This window comes from Cyanistes caeruleus, unplaced genomic scaffold, assembly GCF_971803275.1.
Source record: "Cyanistes caeruleus unplaced genomic scaffold, bCyaCae1.hap1.1 HAP1_SCAFFOLD_105, whole genome shotgun sequence".
Classification (NCBI taxonomy): domain Eukaryota; kingdom Metazoa; phylum Chordata; class Aves; order Passeriformes; family Paridae; genus Cyanistes; species Cyanistes caeruleus.
The window spans coordinates 649,613-668,138 of record NW_028255906.1 but is presented as its reverse complement, the minus strand read 5'-3'; the positions used below and the strand labels follow the sequence as shown (position 1 = coordinate 668,138).

The 18,526-nt window shown below is 52.2% G+C and overlaps 2 protein-coding genes across 2 annotated transcripts in view; one reads left to right on the top strand and one right to left on the bottom strand.

Moving 5' to 3' along the window:
* LOC147646263 (uncharacterized) overlaps positions 1-18,526 on the bottom strand; it is a 239,963-nt gene that overhangs the window by 113,066 nt on the left and 108,371 nt on the right. The gene's annotated exons all lie outside the window — the stretch shown is intronic.
* On the top strand, positions 10,350-12,955 carry LOC147646267 (uncharacterized). The gene is made up of 7 exons (XM_086873717.1): positions 10,350-10,481; positions 10,695-10,871; positions 11,004-11,159; positions 11,316-11,417; positions 11,788-11,890; positions 12,171-12,227; positions 12,517-12,955. Exons 1-7 carry the CDS (start codon positions 10,386-10,388, stop codon positions 12,714-12,716), a joined length of 891 nt encoding a protein of 296 aa, XP_086729843.1. The 5' UTR covers positions 10,350-10,385; the 3' UTR covers positions 12,717-12,955.

Genomic DNA, 18,526 nt, shown 5'->3' with positions numbered 1-18,526 from the left:
GTGTGGGGCTTTTCCTGAATTTTGTGGGATTTGGAGGAGACTTGAAGAATTCTGAGGGAATTTTCTTATATTTTGTGGAATTTTGTGGAGATTTTGTGAGATGTCTGTGGAACTTTCTAGTGTTTTGAGAAGATTTGGGGAATTTTGTGGGATTTTTCTGGAATTTTGTGGAATTTCCCTAGTATTTTGTGGGATATTGATTGAGTAGATTTTGAGGGATTTTGTGGGATGTTTGTGGCGTATTTGTGGGATTTTGAGGGGACTTGAAGAATTCTGAGGGATTTTTCTTGAATTTTGGGGACATTTGTGGAGATTTTGTGGGATGTTGCAGGAATTTGGTCGGGTTTTGAGAAGATTGAGGGAATTGTGTGGGGCTTTTCCAGAATTTTGTGGGATTTGGAGGAGACTTGAAGAATTTTGAGGGATTTTTCCTCGATTTTGTGGAAATTGGTGGAGCTTTTGTGAGATGTTGCAGGAATTTGGTTGGGTTTTGAGAAGATTTGGGGAATTTTGTGGGATTTTTCTGGAATTTTGTGGAATATTTCTAGAATTTTTTCTGATATTGAGGAGATTTTGTGGGATGTTTGTGGGATGTTTTTGGGATTTGGGGGAGACGAAGAATTTTGAGGGAATTTTCTTAGATTTTGTGGAAATTTGTGGAGATTTTGTGAGATGGTTCTGGAATTTTATGAGATATTGAGGAACTTTAGTGATTTTTGTGGGATTTTTCTTGCATTTGGGGGACATTCGTGGAGATTTTGTGCGATGTTGCAGGAATTTGGTAAGGTTTTGAGAAGATTTAAGGAATTTTGTGGCAATTCCGGAATTTTGAGGATTTCTCTCGAATTTAGTGGGATTTGGAAGAGACTTGACGAATTTTGAGGGTATTTTCTTGAATTTTGTGAGATGTCTGTGGAATTTTGTAGTGCTTTGAGAAGATTTAGGGAATTTTGTCTCATTTTCCTGCGATTTTGTGGGGCTTTTCCAGAATTTTGTGGGATATTGAGGAGATTTTGTGGGATGTTTCTGGAATTTTGTGGGATTTTTGTGGGATTTGGAGGAGACTTGAAGAATTTTGCGGGATTTTTACTAGATTTTGTGGAAATTGCTGGAGATTTTGTGAGATGTTGCAGGAATTTGGTTGGGTTTTGAGAAAATTTAGGGAATTTTGTGGGATTTTTCTGGAATTTTGTGGAATTTCTCTAGAATTTTGTGGGATATTGTAGAGGAATGGCTAGAGAGCAAAGGTCATGTTCCCATGCAGCAGTTAGCTGGGAAAGAATGAGACAATAGAGTACAGTTGGTGTGAGATGTTGCAAGGTCAGGAAGGCCTTAGTGATAACTGTTAACTGAGAACAGGATGCTGTGATCAGAAGAATGTGAATTCAGCATAGATGAGCGATCACAGGAATGTGGAATTAGGTGGAGTTGACCTTTAATAAAAATATCCAAGAATGAGCTTGCTTTTGCACTATGTATGAGCCTAATTATTGATGCTATATAAGTGGTTGCAGAGTTACCAATAAATGAGACTTGCTGATCATTCATATTGAGTGCTGCATTTCTCCCGCCAAACTCATCATTTAGGTCCAAGTTTCAAACTGCAAATTTTTACACTCAAGACACAGTCATGAAGAACATGTATTTCAATTTTCTATTCCTTTAACTGCAGTGTAAAATACCTTAATATTGGAAAACATCCATAAAATCTCTCCAGGAAGGCAGCTAATGGATCCTTTTCACTAGCACGTGAACAAACTAAGGAACTAAAATCAAAGCTGAGTTCTCTTTTTCAAAAGATCAGTTACCTCTTTCTTACTCCAGTGTTATAGAAGATTTTTCACTACACACTTGGGGGTAATTTTTATCTTTCATATTTTTTTCGGGGTTTTTTTGTTTGCTTTTGTTGTTTTTGTTGGTTTTTTTTACAGAAAACATGTCCTAGAAAAGGCATGTCCTTTGCTCCTGGTTCCCGTGTGGAGCAGCTCCCTTCCCGCTGGCTGAGCTGCTCAGGCAGAGCCCGGCAGCTCCTGTCCCTGCAGGGCTGAGGCTTTTCCCCGTTGCTGGGCACAGACTGATGGAGCAGCAGTGCTGAACACGGGCACACGCAGAGGGAGCAGAGCAGCTGCCTTTGCCCACCTGAAGCTCCAAGGCCAAACTCTGAGCAGGCACGGCTGCAAGAGACTCGCAGGCTCCCTGTTGGCTCTGCTGCCCCACTTGTGCCCGGCCCAGCTCTGCGGGAGGCAGAGGGAGAACAAGGGGCAGCTCCCTCCCAGCCCCAGCCCAGGGACCCCTCCAGCCCCAGGCCTTGGGGCACTGTCAGCACCCGCTGCTCCAGCCACGGCTTCTGCTGCCACTGACAGCAACAACCAAACTGGGGCTGGTCCCGAGGGAGCAGCAGCAGTGCCTGCATCTGATCCCTCAGTCTGGGGCAGCCCCCTGGGGGAACAGAGGGCACAGCAAGAGGGACAAAACCAGTCAAGGTCAGAGACTGGGAAGAGCCAGAGCTGGGAGCAGGAACAGCTGCTTCATTGAATCCTGGAGAAAGCTCTTGGCTGGTTCAAAGCACTGAAAGTGTGAAGAGCAGAGAGGAGGCCACACCAAACAATGCTCCTGTTTTCACATTTCCCCTCTCCATGTCCCAGAAGGAATTGGATGAACTTATTCTTCTCTCCCAGTTGTCTCCTTCAGCTTGAGCAGCTCAGCACCAGGAGCTGAAGGAGCTGAAGCCTCAGGCCACAAGAGCTGAGCAAGAGGGGGCTTTTGGACTAAAGTAATGCTGCTAAGTAATGGACCTAGCTGAATGCAGCAGATAGAATCCTGGTATTATAGAATCCATTCTGCTGGAAAAGACCTCTGAGCTCATCCAGTCCAGCCAGTCACCCAGCAGTGTCAAGCCCCCCACTAAACCTCGTTTCTGATGTGCCAAGGTCTGCACAACAGGCCCTGAGTGAGGCCTGAACAACAGGCCCTGAGCCAAAGGTGATCTCTGGATGAACCTTCCAGCCAAAGGTTATCTGTCCATCTGCTCATTACTGAAATATGCATGGTCATGAACGCTGTGATAGATGTATCCACTCATCAATGAAACATGGATTGACCTTTCTGTGTTTAGAAGCCAGACAAGGCCATGAAATCCCACATCTGGCCTTGTTTGGGGTGTATGGTCAGGGTTGACTCCCTTGGTTCCTCCTTGAGCCCTGGCCAGGCTTTGGTAGGGACCCAAGAGGAGGATGAAACCAGATATTTCCACACCAGAAGTGCTGTCAGTTTGTTTATTCAGCACTATCAAAGCTGGGCCCTCTCTCACAGCGGGGTTGGAGCCTCACCTGTGGCTGGAGGCACCTGCAGCAATTCCCAGTGTCTGGAGTGGCTCTCCAGCCCTTGGCTGTGACAGCTTCCCCAGCTGATGGGTGGATCTGGGGATGGCAAAGTCTGAGGGGAACTGGTGCTGGATCTTTGTTAATCCCTGCAGGCAGTCTTTGGCACTGATGATTGGATTCATTGCTGAGCTGCTCCTTTTGTCATCTTTTGCTGCTTGGAGCTGCAGTAAGTGACACTGATTCCTTCAGGTGGTGTTTGTGCCTTTGGTGCTGACTCTGCCCGCTGCTGAAACAAAACTGGCAAAGTCTAGCCAGATCACAACAAAATGTCACTTTTAAAATGTAAATGTAAGGAATCAGTCCCATCTGTAATTCCCAGAAGGGAAGCTCTCCCCAGAGTTCGCTGGCTCTGGAGTGGGGCTGAGGTCGGAGCACCGTGCGAGCAGTGGGGCAGTCGGTTAAAAGAGGCTGAACCGCTGGATGTCTTAAAATGCATCCAAACATTGCATATGGAAAAAGAAAAAGAACTCATGGGTTTGGGAAGACAAGGAGGGATTTTGTTAACAGCACCAACAGAAGGAACAATTGTTTTCGGAATGCTCCCACGTGGAGTGACAGAAGAAGGTTTTAGTCTTTAGCTCAGGTTTGTTTGTCCAAGTAAAATAATAATAACAATAGCAATAACAACAATAATTATAACAACACAATAATATATATTTATATATATAACTAAAAATCGATAATGTGAAATAATGCTGACAATTCCAATTTGTTACCTTTGGCTGCTCACTGTAACACTAAAATACCCTACAAAAAAGGACTAGCAAAGACCCAAATATCAATGGTAAACTTTGTGAATTGTATACAAGGAATAACGGAGGAAGGGATAAAACTGGCAATTTTTATAGGGTTTGGCAATGCTGTGATGTGGAATGCTTTGTCTGTTCCTGTGAAAAACACAGTGATTAAGACTGCTGGGTTTTTCATGTATCACACTATCTACAAGCTACAGAATTGGTTGAACAATTGTTAAAAGAGCAGTTGATAAAATGAGGAGATGGGAACCTGTCCCGGTGGAGAACCCATCTCCCAGATGAGCTCCATGCCCTTAACAATGGGCCCACTGGGAAATGGAAACCCCTGGGTGTGCACGGCTGCACCCAATTTGCAAACACAGCCATGGACAGTGAGACTTGGGCTGCCTGGGAAATTGTTCTGGCTGTGATGGCCCCTGCCAGGGCCACCCCAGAGGCTGCAGGGCTGGACCTTCATGCACTGGAATTCATTAGGAGAAATCAGAAGCAAATGACAGTTTAAAATACAGGAATAAGAATTCAGATTCCTCCAGGACACTTTGGTTTGATAACTGCTCACTGGAGCTTGGCCTTGCAAAGGGTTCATGTCACGGGAGGAGGAATTGATGCAGATTATCAAGGAGAAATTGAAGTAAGTCTGTTAAACAATAGCGAACAAGATTTGATTGTTCAACCCCATGACAAGGTAGAAGAAATATTGATATCGCCATTTAAAAAATAATTGTGAAGAAAGGATATCCACTTCAAATTGCCTCCATTTGTGGATAAAAAGAGTTTGGACCCAGCAGTCCTAATAAAGGAGCCAGAGTGTGGGTCCAGAGGCCAAATGGCCCTCCCAAGCCAGCTGAAGGAACAGCTCTGGGCAAAGACAACATTGTTTGAATCCTGAGACCTGAGCAGGAACAATGGGAATATGTCCCTGCAGCCAAGTGTTCTCTGCCAGAACAAGTCGATGGGATGGGATATTGTTTTACAGACCCTGCCAGACCAAATCTCCCTGTTTGCCCCAACAGCCCCTTTGGAAAATGCTCAGATCCACGGGGCTCCATGTGAAGGCTGATGTGACCCTGAGGGACTTCCACACCAATTCCAGCCAGGAGCCTGGCTGTCCCTCAGGGACTGGGACCCGGCACCTCTCCAGCCGAAGGGGAAAGGACCCCAGCAAGCCTTGTTAGCCACAGACAGCGCAGTAAAGCTGAACAGCAAAGGACCTTGGGGACATTATTCTGGAATTCAAAAGGTGCCAGCTCCATGGACAACAGAATTATTGTTCCTAACGTGAATGAGAGTGAGGAAAAAGAATGAGTAAGCTTGTGATGGTAAAGCACAGAAATCCTTTCACATTGTGGCCTCCAACTAGAACATGGCTTGGTTTCTCTGGAAGGGAAATCTCAGTCAATCCTGTAAAACTGATAATTGCATTCCTGTGTTCCACAGCACAGTTTTCTGTCAGTGTCCCTGCACTGGATCCGTTACAAGTCAGAGCCCATTGACAGAGTTTTGGCCACCCCACAGGGTGAGCCCTCCGAGGGAACCCCATTCCTCCCAACCTGAGCTGAGAACATACCCAGCAATTAGTTACATTGAGTATTTTGGCTACTTTGATCTTTAAATTTTCAAAATAATTTTGATGACTAATGCCTTGATTAAACTTCAGAGGTGGTTCTGGCAAACAAAGATCCTGGCTGACTCTCAAGATACAACTTACAGGTGTTGGGGGTTAGGTGTCCTTTATTTTCTATTTAGTTCTGGCTTGCCTGTGGAATTTTTACTCATGACTTGCAGGGAAAACTTAACTGCGGGTACTTGGTGGCTGCTTGAGGAAAAACAAAGAGTTTGGCTGGGCCCAGGGAGGGAAGGGGGCAGGAAAATGGGAGGGTGGGGACAGTTTGGTGGCTTCTTCAGCTTCGGAGAAGAACACTTTGGGTACAGAGCTGTTGTGGTGGGGAGAAGGGAATTTTGCCATCACCCAGATGGAGCTGCTGCTTCTTCTCCTTCTTCCCTCTTCATTGGTGGCCTCGCACCCCCTGTCCTGCCGGGACGTGTGGCAGTGCCAGCCACCGCCACGGAGCTGCTGATCCACCTCAGCCACTGGCCCGGGATCTCAGCTCATCCCTGCTGTTCCAGCTGAGTGTTCCTCAGAGCCCTGCAGGAGCACCAGCACTGACTGCCAACCCGAGGGGGTTTGTGAAACAAAGCCTCTCCTCCATCCTTTCCCGTCTCAGCCCAGAAAGCTGTCACGGGGTCCCTGGTTCTGTTTTCTTGCTAACGCTGTAGTTATTGTTGTTTGTTTGCCTGGTTATAAATACTAGTAAATAACTGTCATTCCTAACCCCAGATCTCTGCCTGAGAGCCCCTTGATTTCAGGATTATCATAATTTGGAGGGAGGGGGTCTACATTTTTCATTCCAAGGGAGGCTCCTGCCCTCCCTAGCAGACACCTGTCTCTCAACACTGAGACATTTCCATGAGTAAATTTTACAAAGTTTTCAATAAAATTCTTATTGATAAATTTGACTCCATTTCATTTCTAACAAGCTGTTCCTAAAGATCCCGTCAGGCTGTCTTAGACACTTTGGGCAAGGGATTCCTTCCAAGCTGGGCCACTTGGTGGGGGGATGGGGGCGGCCCCAGGGCGGAGGGCAGGGTGTGCAAGGGCCCTTTGTGACACGCTGCAGCACGGTCACCGTGGGATGGTGGCAACGGGAGCAGATGTCAAAGGGCCCTTTGTGACACGTGCTGACATAGGAGCTGGCGGTGACAGGGCCACGCCACAGTGCTCGGTGCACGCGACGGGTCAGGACGCGCCAGAGCGGTGCTGTGAGGAGCCCCCGCACAGCGCACTCCTTTGTGTCGGACCTGGAGCTTTTCTGAAGCACTATTCCTACAGGTGACCTCGAGGCCAGACCACAGGTCTTGCTGACTTGTGGCCTTCCCGAGGCTTCCTTCTTAAGGTTCTCTTGAGGGCAGACCGTGGGACTTGGTGACCCGGAACTTTTCCGACGTGTCGCCCATCCCTGCAGTCTCTGCCCTTGAGACCAGACCACAGTCCCTGTCGAGGAGCCTCCTGTCCTTGTGGCAGGAGCCCTCAAGACCCAAGTGCAGGACTCGCTGTCTTGCAATCTTGCCAGGTGCCTTCCAGGCACGACTGCAGGACTTGCTGACTCTGAGCTTTTCCGAGCCATCTCTCCTGCAAGCAGCCATAAATCCAGTCACTGCCATGGAGCAGCGACCCCCAAGAGTGCCCAAGTTGGCCTGGCTTGAGGAGGAGGAAGAAGAAGGCTCTGGAGCTGTCCTGGCACAGGAGTCTGAAGAGGTGCAGGACTTCCAGGCACCACAGGAGGGTGAGTTGCAGAGCTCGGCCTTAGGGCTAGTGCCTGTTGCCAGCTTGGCCCCATCCCATTGCATGCCATGCCATCCCCTGGTGCTGTTCCTATGTAAAGGATGGGAGAGTCCGAAAGAAGACAGGGAGCAGCGACCCCCAAGAGTGCCCAAGCTGGCCTGGGTGGAGGAGGAGGAGGAGGAGGTCGAGGAAGAAGGCCCTGGAGCTGCCCCAGCACCAGAGACCGAAGAGGTGCAGCAGTTGCAGCCGCTGGAGGAGGGTGAGTGGCAGAGCTGGGCCATAGGGCTGGTGCCTGCAGCCATCTTAGCCCCATCCCATCCCATTGCATCCCATCTCATCCCATCCCACACTGTCCTGTGGACACACACCCATGGACAGCACAAAAAAGGGGCTGGGGCTGCCCCCGCAGCAGTGGCCGTGCTGCATCCCCTGGGGCATCCCGGGACTGTCCCTGCCTGGGGAACGCAGGGCTGGGCTGTGCTCTCCGGCCTCTCCCGCAGCCCCTCAGCTCTGGCTGCTCTTTGCCAGATGCAGCCATGGACGGCACACAAGAGCAGGACACCGCCCGTGGCCGCTTCCGCAGAGCAGCGCAGGTACCTGCAGCCATCCCCACCTGCGCTGGGCCTGCTGGCACTGCTCAGCCCAGCACCGCACTTGGAGCACTCCATGCAACTTCCCTGCCTTCCTGCCCTTCTCCTACAGTTTCTTTACCAATTCATCACGAGAATTGGCAAGAGAGACACCAGACCTATGGACACTGAGGTCAAAGCATCCTCAGAGGTCTTGGTAGAACAGAGCAGCGCTGCCCAGCTGGATCTGCTTGTAGAGACGGCTCTTTTCAATCCAGAGCAAGTAAGCAGCCTGTGGCCAGCCTTTGATCCTCCAGCAATTGCTTGGCTTTCCCAAGCCACGCCTGCTGCTCACTTGGAGCTTTTGAGGCCATGGCAGTGGGCTGGAAGAGAAACACTTGTCTGGGGAAGAAGCTGGGCACATTGCTGACTCCCTCTGCTAGCATTCCAAGTCTCCCTGTGCCTTCTCCAGGTGCCTGGTGTGGTGAGGTACATCCACCAGTGGCTCATGGCCAATGAGGCTGCTGAGCACAGGATGGACTGGGCCCTGATGCAAGTGGCCGAGGCAGAGCCCGATGATGTGGCCATCACTCTCCTGCGGGTGGCCCCAACGTGTGACAGGTATGGGGCCCAGCTGCCCCGAGGCCTCAGGGCTCCCCAGCCCATCACCCTGTACAGCCCGGCCCAGGGCTGTGAGCAACACAGACTTGCAGGGCCCTCTGGCTGCTCCCTTTGCTACAAAGTCGGCCCCCGAGCCCACTGCCATGCTGCCAGCCTGCCCCTCAGGGGCCTGTCCCCACAGGGCTGGGCTGCCTGGCTGCTGCTGCCGCTCAGGGCCAGTGGGCACAGGCAGAGCTGGTGGCCAGCTCAGCTCCCTGCTGCTGCCCAGCCCACGGTGCTGTGTCTGACCCCGCAGAGCTGCTATGGCCATGTGGACGACCATCTTGCTCTCGCCCTGGATTTCAGAGGAAGTGACACCGCTCCTCATCAATGTGGTGGGGAGCTGGCCGCAGAAAAACCTGGGCACCTCTGATGGGGACAAGACGGCTGTCTTTTCCCTGACTGTGAGTTTCTGGAGTTGGCCTTTGCTCACCGCAAGGCCGGCCGCCTCTCCAGCAGCTCTGTTGCCTCCTTCCCCCACTGCATCTCCCTGCTTCAGGCACTGGCCACAAACCTGGCCTAGGGGCAGCTTCAGGGCCACCAGGCCCGCTGCTCCCCCTGCGTCTCCCCCGGCCTCTCCCTGCCACGCTCAGGCCCTGCCACACGGACGCCCCGGCACTGAGCGCTGTCTCGGGCTGCTTTGTCCTCTGCAGGCAACTCTGGTGATGTGGAAGATCCTCCAGGGGCCCTGTTGCCCACAGATCCTCACAGTCTATTTCCCCCGCCTCTTTGTGCATCTCCTCTTCCAAACGTACTTCAGTACTTTGTATATGACAGAGGACGTCCATACCTTCTGGAAGGAATGCCAGGAGCAACACGGCCTCTCCACCAGCCCCAACAGGTGCTCCATGCCACTCCTCCTGTCCCTGCCACTTCCCCAGCCTCAGAGCCAGCGCTCCCAGCGTCACCTGGGCTTTGCTGTGCACACAGGTTTGCAGTGCAGACCCTGAAGGCCCTGCTCTGCAGTCTCCACTTGGAGCATGTGGTGGTGGCAATGGAACGCAAGCGTGGCTGGGACACGCTGCTCTGTGCTGACACCCACCACTATGCCATGGGTCTGCTGGCCAGGTGAGCCCCCCTTCTCCCCACTGCCTCTGACGTTTGTGCCCCCTGCCCGGGATGCCCCCCACAGTCCCCGTGGCCATGGGCCTGAGGGCCTCGTCACCGAGGGATGGCCAAGGAGACTGGAAAAGGCTGTGAGAGGAGGGTGCCCAGGAGCAGCCACATCTCACGGGCCCAAATACCCTCACAGGGTGCTGGGGCAATAGGACAACTGTGTCCATCAGTCCTGGGAGAGGTTTTTCGCACCCTTGCTTAGACTCTTTCTGCCATTTTCTGCCTTCCAGGGTAATGCGCCGTGCATCCGCCCACTTGTGTAAAGGCATCTTAAGCTACCTGCTTGAGGTGCTCAGCAAACCGTTGCCACACTGGGATGTCTCTGACATGGCATTCCTTGTGGAGGTGAGCCTGATGGCCAGCACTACCTCGCTCAGCTCCCTGCCAGCCCTGTCCCCTGGCATAGCCACAGCTGCCTGGGATGGCACCTGCGCCCTGTGCTACTGCCTGGGCCCAGCCCTGTGCACTTCCAGGCTCCTGCCGGCCAGCTCCCCTCTCACTGCCCTGTGCCGTTCAGCTCCTAGATTGCCTGGACTTGAGTGACTGTGGTGACAGCCTAATGGATATCTTGTATAAGTACCTGTGGTACAACTCCACAGAGATGCATCACCAGGTGCTCAGGGCTCTCCTCCTGCTAAAGGACCGTCCCTCCATGGTGAGAAGGGGGCAGCAGCTGAAGCCGTGTGGGCTGCATGAGGCTGGGCAATGCTGTCACTTGGCCTTGGCTGGCCTTTGCCTTGGGCGCTGAGGCAGCTCCTCGCAGCTCTCCTGCCTCCTGCTTCAGCTGCCTGAGTGCTTTGGGACAGCCCTTTGGCCTCTGGGCCCTGCGGCAGCTGCCCGGGCTTTCACACCCTTGTGTTCTGCACAGGCCGAAAGAATTCAGAGCCTGACAGGAAGACTAGTGCACCTCCTGTGGGACTTGGACAGTGACGTGGCCAGGATGAGCATTGCTCTCCTGAGCTATATTTTCCTGAAAGAAGACACCCCAATATCCTGGCGCAGGGCCCTGCAGCTGGCTGAGCCGCTCCTGAAACTCCTGGACAATGTAAGGCTCTGTGCCCCAGCCACGGCCACTGCCTGCTGCCCGGACACTTTGTGCCCTGTGCATTTGCAGGCCTGCGCCAATGTGGGCCACAAGAAGCCAATGATGAGGTCATTTTTCCTTCCTTTCATACAGCCCCATAGCCAGGTGCAGCTGCTCTCCATGTCTCTCCTTCGAAGAATGATGTCGTCGGCAGAAGAAGAAGGAAGAAAGCCCCTGAAGGAACGAGTGTACCAGAGCCTGCTCCCACTCTTTTTCCACTGCCAAGATGAGAATCGGCATGTGGCAGAGGTGAGGACACCTGGGCTGCTGCTGCGCCTTGGCAGGGGGCTCAGCTGCCTCCTGCCCTGACGCAGGCTTGCAGGCTGCAGCCTCCTCCAGCCCTTGGCACTGGGACACTCCTGTGCCCTGCCTTGTGGGGCCATTTGCGGCTCTGCTGCTCCCCAGGCCTCTCGGACAACGCTCCTTCGCGCGGCTGGCTTTCTGAAGAGGACAGACCTGGAAAAAGCTGTCAGGAAGGAGAAACTGTGGAAGTTTGCCAGGCTCGTGGTAAGGGCAGCCTGGAAGTGCCAGCCTCAGGCTACAGAAGCCCCCTGGCCCCGGTGCTCAGTGTGTGGGGCTGGCAGCTGTGCCTCTGCCCACTGCTGCAGCCGGGGGCCGCACGGCTTCTTCTGCAGCCCCCTGTGGCCCCGAGCCGGGTGCCGATGGAGCCCCGGCCCAGCGGGGCTGCGGGCCGGGCCGGCACCGCGGCTCCCCGGGCAGCAGCCGGCCCTCTGCCCCCTCCAGAGCCCGGCGCCAGCGGCTGCTGGCCGGGCCTCAGGGCTGGCCGGGCACGGGAGGCCGGGGCTGGCCGCAGGCAGCAGCGCCCGGCCGAGGGGCAGAGCCCGCGCCAACCCTTCCCTCCTGCCGCTCTCTCCAGCTGGCCGACCACAGGATCCCCTTGGCCGAGCACCTGCGCCGGGCCCTGCAGTACCTGCAGGACCCACAGGAGACCCTGCGAGCGGCGGCCATCAGGGTCATCGGTGAGTCCCGAGCCCGGGCTCCCTCCCCGCCCCGCCGCAGCTCGGCCCCAGCCCCGGCTGCTGCCCCGGCAGCGGCACCCGGGCCCGGCGCCCTGGAGCCCCGGCTGCCCTCGGGGCTGCTGCTGCCGGCCTCTGGCAGCCTTGCCCTTGGGCTGGGTCAGGGTGCGGCAAGGGCCTGGGCTGAGCCCTGCCGGGGCAGGAGGCCGTGTGGCCACAGGGCTGGCAGCGCCGCTGGCAGGGAGCTGTGCTGCTGGGACCCTGACAGGCTCTGTGTTCTCAGGGATGGCCGGGGAGCAGCTGAGGGGGCAGCACGCAGAGCTCCAGGTGTTGTGCAGAGGTGAGCCACGGCAGCGGGCTGACAGTGTTGGCTGTCGGGGGAGCTGCAAGCCCTGGCCTGGCTGTGGAGGGCTCTGCTCCCTGTGCCGATGAGGGGCGGCGTGGGCAGAGCACAGTGAGATTTCAGGGCCACGTGGGGCATTTGTGGCCAGCAGCTTCGGGCTGACCCCCTTGGTCCCTGCTCCCTCCTGGCCAAGGCAAGAGCCGGCTGGCATGGCCCTGGCAGGGGGCTCTCGCTGGGCCCCCACAGCTCTGGGGTGTGACCGTGGCTCTGTTCGTCTCTCTTGCAGCCCTCGAACGCCTGACGGAGGACAGAAGCGGTGCCGTGTCAGACCTGGCACTTGAGACGCTGTATGTCCTCCGGGCCATCCAGAGTGCCCGATATTCCATCCTGCAGAGGATGCAAGACCAAATCCTCAGGGCATGGAGGACACGGCCTCGTCTGTCAGGCCTGGGCTGGCTGCGCTGCTGGAGATGTGCTCAGCACTGATTTTGGAGGCTCTGGCTACTGGGGCCACCTGGGCTAGCCGGGATGTTTTATTTCATAAGAATTGTATTCTTCTGTTCTTTTCTTTTTAGTATGTAAATAATATAGGATATGTTAGGGCTGAGAGGCTCTATCTTCTGGGGCCACATGGGCCATCTGTTATTTTTGTGTCATAGAGATTGTTTTTTTCTTCGTTTCGTTTCCATCTAGTATGTAAATAATATAGGATATGTTATAAACCACAAGAGTCCCAAGACCTTTCTTTTGCTGCCCAGGGTGTGTGGGGCATAGGGGAAGAGAGGGAAAAGGGTTCTTGTGTTCAGCAACCTGCCGGGGCATGCAGTGGTGCAGGGGAAATGGCCAGAAGCCCCTTGGCCTTTGGTGGTTGTGCTGAAGCCACAAGCCCTGTGGCAGGCAGGAAGCGCCATCTGTGTCCTGCTGCCCGTGTGTTGCTGCCATGATGGCTGAGGAGCTGCTGGAGCTCCTGTGGGGCTGCGGCGCTGCTGCCGGGCCAGGCTGGGGGAGCCCCTGAGGGCACGGGGTGCTGGGAGGCTGTGAAGGGATGAGGGGCTGCGGAGGCCCAGACGGGACAAGGCAGTGGGAAGGCACGAGGGGCATGTGTGAGGGAGTGGGTGGCAGGAGGTTCCAAGGGGACAGAAGGCCCTGGAAGAGCCGGGGTGGTGGGAAGCCCTGAGGAATTGGGTGTCAGAGGCCATAAGCAGCCCCCGGGCAGCCGCCTGGTCCCAGACACCCGGCTGCTCTGGTGCTTCCCCAAAATGTCCCCCAGGCCTGCAGCAGAAGGCCTGGAGGCTGGGACACCACTCCAGCGGGAGGGTGGGGACAGCCCGAGGTGCCCAGGCTGGGCTGGCTGGGGACATGGAGGGCAGGGGGTGCTGCCAGGCCACGGCCACCGGGTGCCTCCAGGAAGGGGCAGTGGGCAGAGGCAGGGCTGGTGGCCAGCCCGGGCCCTCGCGGCTGTCCAGGCCACGCTGCTGTGACCGAGGCCCCCCTGACACAGAGCTCGGGGCCCACAGAGCTGCTGCCACCATGGAGTGGGTGGCGATGTCTCCTCCAGCAGGGCTGCCCAGTGGCTGCTGCCCAAGCGGCTCTGGAGCCCACAGAAACAGCAGCAGAGTGTGCCCAGGAACAGCAGCAGCCCCAACGTCGGCACCTGCGCACTGAGGCGTCCGCAGCAGCCAGGTGCCAAACAGGGGGAGGCTGTGGGCACAATTGCCTTTGCTTTGGCAAAAGGCTTCAGCAGAGTTGGCCACAATGGCTTTCTCTTCACTTGCAGCCTTACAACAACGCTTGCCAGCTTCAGCTGCAGCCTGTGCCTGTGACTGACTTGGATGGCCGTGCTTGAGGGCGAGCTCGCCTTCCACACTCAGGTGTCCCAAGGCAGCGGCATTGGCACCATCCTGAGTGAGAGAGAGAGAGAGAGAGAGAGAGAGAGAGAGAGAGAGGGAGAGTCTGATGGGGCAGGAGCCCTATGCTGCAGCTGCCCTCCCTCTCTTCTGTCCAGGCACCTTGAAGTCACATGAAACAAAATCCTGGACTTGCTTGGAATAAAGGAAGAAGCAGCATGTGCTGAAAAAAAGCAGGGACTTACACGGCTCAGTTTTGCTTTCCACTTGGGCAATCCCAGAATCCCTGAGCACTTGGTGTTGCAAAGTAGCATCAACATCATCCAGTCTCCAACCACCCTGCCATGGGCACAGGTGGTGTGCAGGCACAGCTGTCACTAGAATTGGGAGAACACTTTTCCATGTTGACCTTTTCCTCTCCTGGATTTCAAGCAAAGATGAAAAAATCATCTGGTGAATGACAGGTGAATAGTGTAGCTCACAGAACTAGGAGTAGGAGTCTCCAGTGGCCCATGGTGTGTCCATTCAACCATTGTTAGATTGTCCAGTTGGAGCTCAGCGCGGTGCAGCCTGGGCACAGGCACCAGGCTGGTCCATTTCAGCATCCCAAAGTCTTGGTGGCTCCCTGTGCACCCATTGTCTCCTGAATCCATTCTTGAATTCCCAGTTACTGCTGTGCAGGACATGAGAACACAGGAACAGCTTGTTTGGCTCATTCTTGCCTTTGCTGCTCCTGCCTAAAGGAATCATCAGGACTATATGCTGATGGAATGGGATCGCCGAACAGCAGGGACTTTGTCTCTAGAGTCTAAAACTAAAACCTTGTCTGACTGTTCAGACACTCTAAAATCCAGGGTGAGAATGACAGCTTTGGTATGGAAGAATCCTAGAAATCTTGACTTGTGATTTTTCTAGTCAAGGATTTTAATGCCAATGTGGAAACTACCAAAATATTCAAACTGATGATGGCATCATCAGACCTCCAGGGGACAGGGTATGACAGTGGGGACAGTACTTGGCAGCTCATGGCTTCAGATGTGGGAGGTAAATATTTTGCCTAGGTACACATTTAAGTTCAAGTTTTCCCATGGTTTGGATTGACTGGTCATTGCAGGTAACTTTAATCAATGCAAAAGGATGTAAAAGCAGAGTTTCTGGAGAATGTGCACTAGGGAGGAAATAGGGAGAAAACCTTGAACACAGCCAGCAGGCTCTGGAAAAATTTATATAATTTAAAAATTGATGTAACTCTGTGACTGTTCAGGCAGGACTATTTTTGTCTGGAGTTGATTGTAAAGCGTTTTAAAATCTTAGGAAATTCGGGAACTCAGGAAGAAAGTTAGGCTTGGCAAGCCCGGGAAAAGTTGGTCCTGGAAATGTTAGGCCTTGTGCTTGCTAAAGATCATGTGAAACTGCACCTGTGTAATCAATATATGATAAATGATAGAATTGTTAGATGTGATTAGATATAATTATTGTTTAAAGAACATGAGGAACAATGTTAGGGGGTTGAGGGCAGAACACGAGAAATCCATGCTTGGGTAAAAACAATGCATACAATAGAGCAATGTAAGTTTAATAATTAATATCTAAGTTGTATAACGATAGAGTATAAAACATGTTCAGCTCAAAACCAAGATGGGTCAGATTTGGGTCTGTGTACCCCTGACACCCAGAGCTCTTCAATGAAGCACCTGCATATAATCATTGTGTGATGATGTGTGTTCCTGAACTCTAACATTTTGGTGACCCAGATGGGACCTTGTGAGTGCTGCTGAGCGAGCTCGCGACCCGATCCTGCTCCAGCCGGCACCGAGGGATTCTCGGGGAGCCCATCGGCCGCGACAGTCTGCGCTGCTCACAGCGTCCCCAGGAGAAGAGGTAAGGTGCTTTCACTTTGGTTTGGGTGCCTGCCAATAAGACGCAGCAAAAGCTGCGCTTGGTTGGGCTAAAGGAATTCCTGTTGGGATTGCCTGGGCGCCGTCCGTCAGACGACTGCGAAAGCGTTGCAGGTTCGGCATTTGTGGTGTATTGTAGTTGTGACATGGAGAAGCTTAAAGGGGTTTTGGGCAGCAATGCTCTCATAAGCAGGTACTTCTCCTTTGGGGTGCTTATTAGCACATTGGAAACAAGGTCACTTTGGGGAAGAATTACATAAGGCTGAATTGATTTTGGTGAGATCTCCCCACGGAAAAAGACCCCTGTGACACTGTCTCATCTGTTGGTAGCTATAACCTCTCTCTTTCTTTACTTTGTTTTCTTTCTCCTCTCTCTCTCTCTCACTCCCTCTCCTCTATCACATAATCCTTGTTATCACTAAAATAAATGTACATTATTGCTGTTGTGATTTCAACTGAAATCCCTTGTGTCCTTTGTGCCCTCTGAGATCAAAGAAACTTCTCGCGACTCCCACTGGCGTTAGCGAATCGTGACATTTAAACTGGAGTCACGGACAGGATTTGTGACAGACAGAAGGGGCTGCAGGTTTGTTGTGCAGTCTGTATTAGGGGAAAGATGTTTTGCTCCAGCCGCACCCAGCCCGACACTCCCAAGAGAGTGAGCGGTGTCTAGAAAGCAAGGGGGGCAACTCGAATTTCCCACAAACTGCACACGCCGAGGTGAAAAGCACCCCACACTCACTTGAGGGCTCTGTCTGCAGAATTTCACAAAAGATCTCTTAGTGCAAAAGGGCGGGAATGTTTTTGTTGTTGTTGTGTGTATGAATTTTGAGTGCTTGGTGTAGCAAAGAGGCAATCAGAATTTTAAACTGAAAGAGTGCCTCCCAAGCAGATTTGGTCTTTTTACCCACACAGGGAAGCAAAAAGCAGTGTGTGTGTGTGTGTGTGTGTGTGTGTGTGTGTGTGTGTGTATAATTGAAGTTTATACCTCCCTGTAGTGGTTTTCCCTTTGTAAAAATGACTGAAAAGGGCAGTGCAGAAGTTAAAGCTGCATTTTATGCTCTGTTAGCAAAACACAATGCCAGACCTTCTCCAAGAGGGGAAAAGTGGGCGCTTAGTTACTGGTTTAATTTGGAAAATGTGATTGATAGAGTATGTTCTTTACAAGGTGAAAGAAAATTTAAACTGGTCAAAAATCAAACTATACTCTGCTCAGTTTTGGGAGATTGTTTTACAGCAGCTCTAAAAACTGGCTTTAAGCAAAGAAGTGAGGAAAGAACTAGAATAGACTCCTTCTAAAACCTAGTTGAAATTTTGCAAAAACAATTCAATGAAGAAAAGAGTAAGATCAATCTGTTGCGAGCAGCCCTCCAGGATGAAAATTCAAAAATGCTGACTCGCTAAAAGGAACAGAAGAGGGGGAAACCCCTCTCCTGAATCAAATTTACCCTCCAAAAGAGCTAATTCATTCCAGTAGAAATGATGGACCTGTAAAAATGGCAGAAGAAAAATCAGAGAAAGCAAAGGTGTTAGATGCATTGGTTCTCTTAAGGAAAACCCAGACAAGAGAAAAGAAATCTCTCACTGCCAGTATTGGTGGTCACTGGAGATAAAGAAGGGGGTCCCCAGCAAGGTAATAGATGGCTTCTCACTTCAAAGTTGAGTGAAGTTGTTTCTAATTGGCACTGTCCCAAGTTCATTGTATGGAATGCTCCATTGGATAACCCAGCACAGCTCCACAGGCTCTGGGCTGTGAGCCAAAGCCGTCTCCTTCTCAGCTTCTGGGAGTGGAGCCCAAAGAGCCTCAGAATCAGGGAAACTGGGAACTCTGCTTCTCCTGGGTGAGCAGAGAGGCAGAGGTTGCTTTTATTTCAAATGCTCACGAGAAATAACAAAACTGGAGACATACTGATTACAGCAATAGTGTGTAGAGAATATTTGAATAGAAGGTGGGCATGATATTTTAGTAAAGGCCTGTCTGCACAAACCAGCCTTTGGTATAAGTTGTGATATTAAAGGCTCATGTCCTTGAAACTTTCCTGAAGCAGAGAGAATGAAGCAAAACAACATCCTTGTGTATAAGAGAAAAAATGTAAACCTGTGTGGATTAACCAAGAGTAACTTGCTTAGCCCAGGGACCCTGTAGAACCCTATAAAAGTGTGCTGAAGATAGAAATAAACGGTGTTCTCCATACTTCTGTGAAGACTAGGCTGAATAGTCTGAGCTGTTTCTCAATAATAGTGGGTCCTATACATCCACTTTTTACTTTTGTAGTTAACACTGGAGCCCAAATTTCTGTGTTGACCAATAAAGACTAGTGCAGGATTTGAGAGTAATATATGGAATAACTAAAGATATTTACCCAGTGGTAGCTAATCCTTGCACATTGTTAACATCTATAAAAGAGAAATAGAAATGGTTTACTGTACTTGATTTAAAAGATGCCTTTGTCTGCACACCCCTTGACAAAAAAAGTAGGAAACTGTTTGTCTTTGAATGGGAAAATCCAGAAATAGGAAGGAAAACTCAGCTCACTTGGACACGACTCCC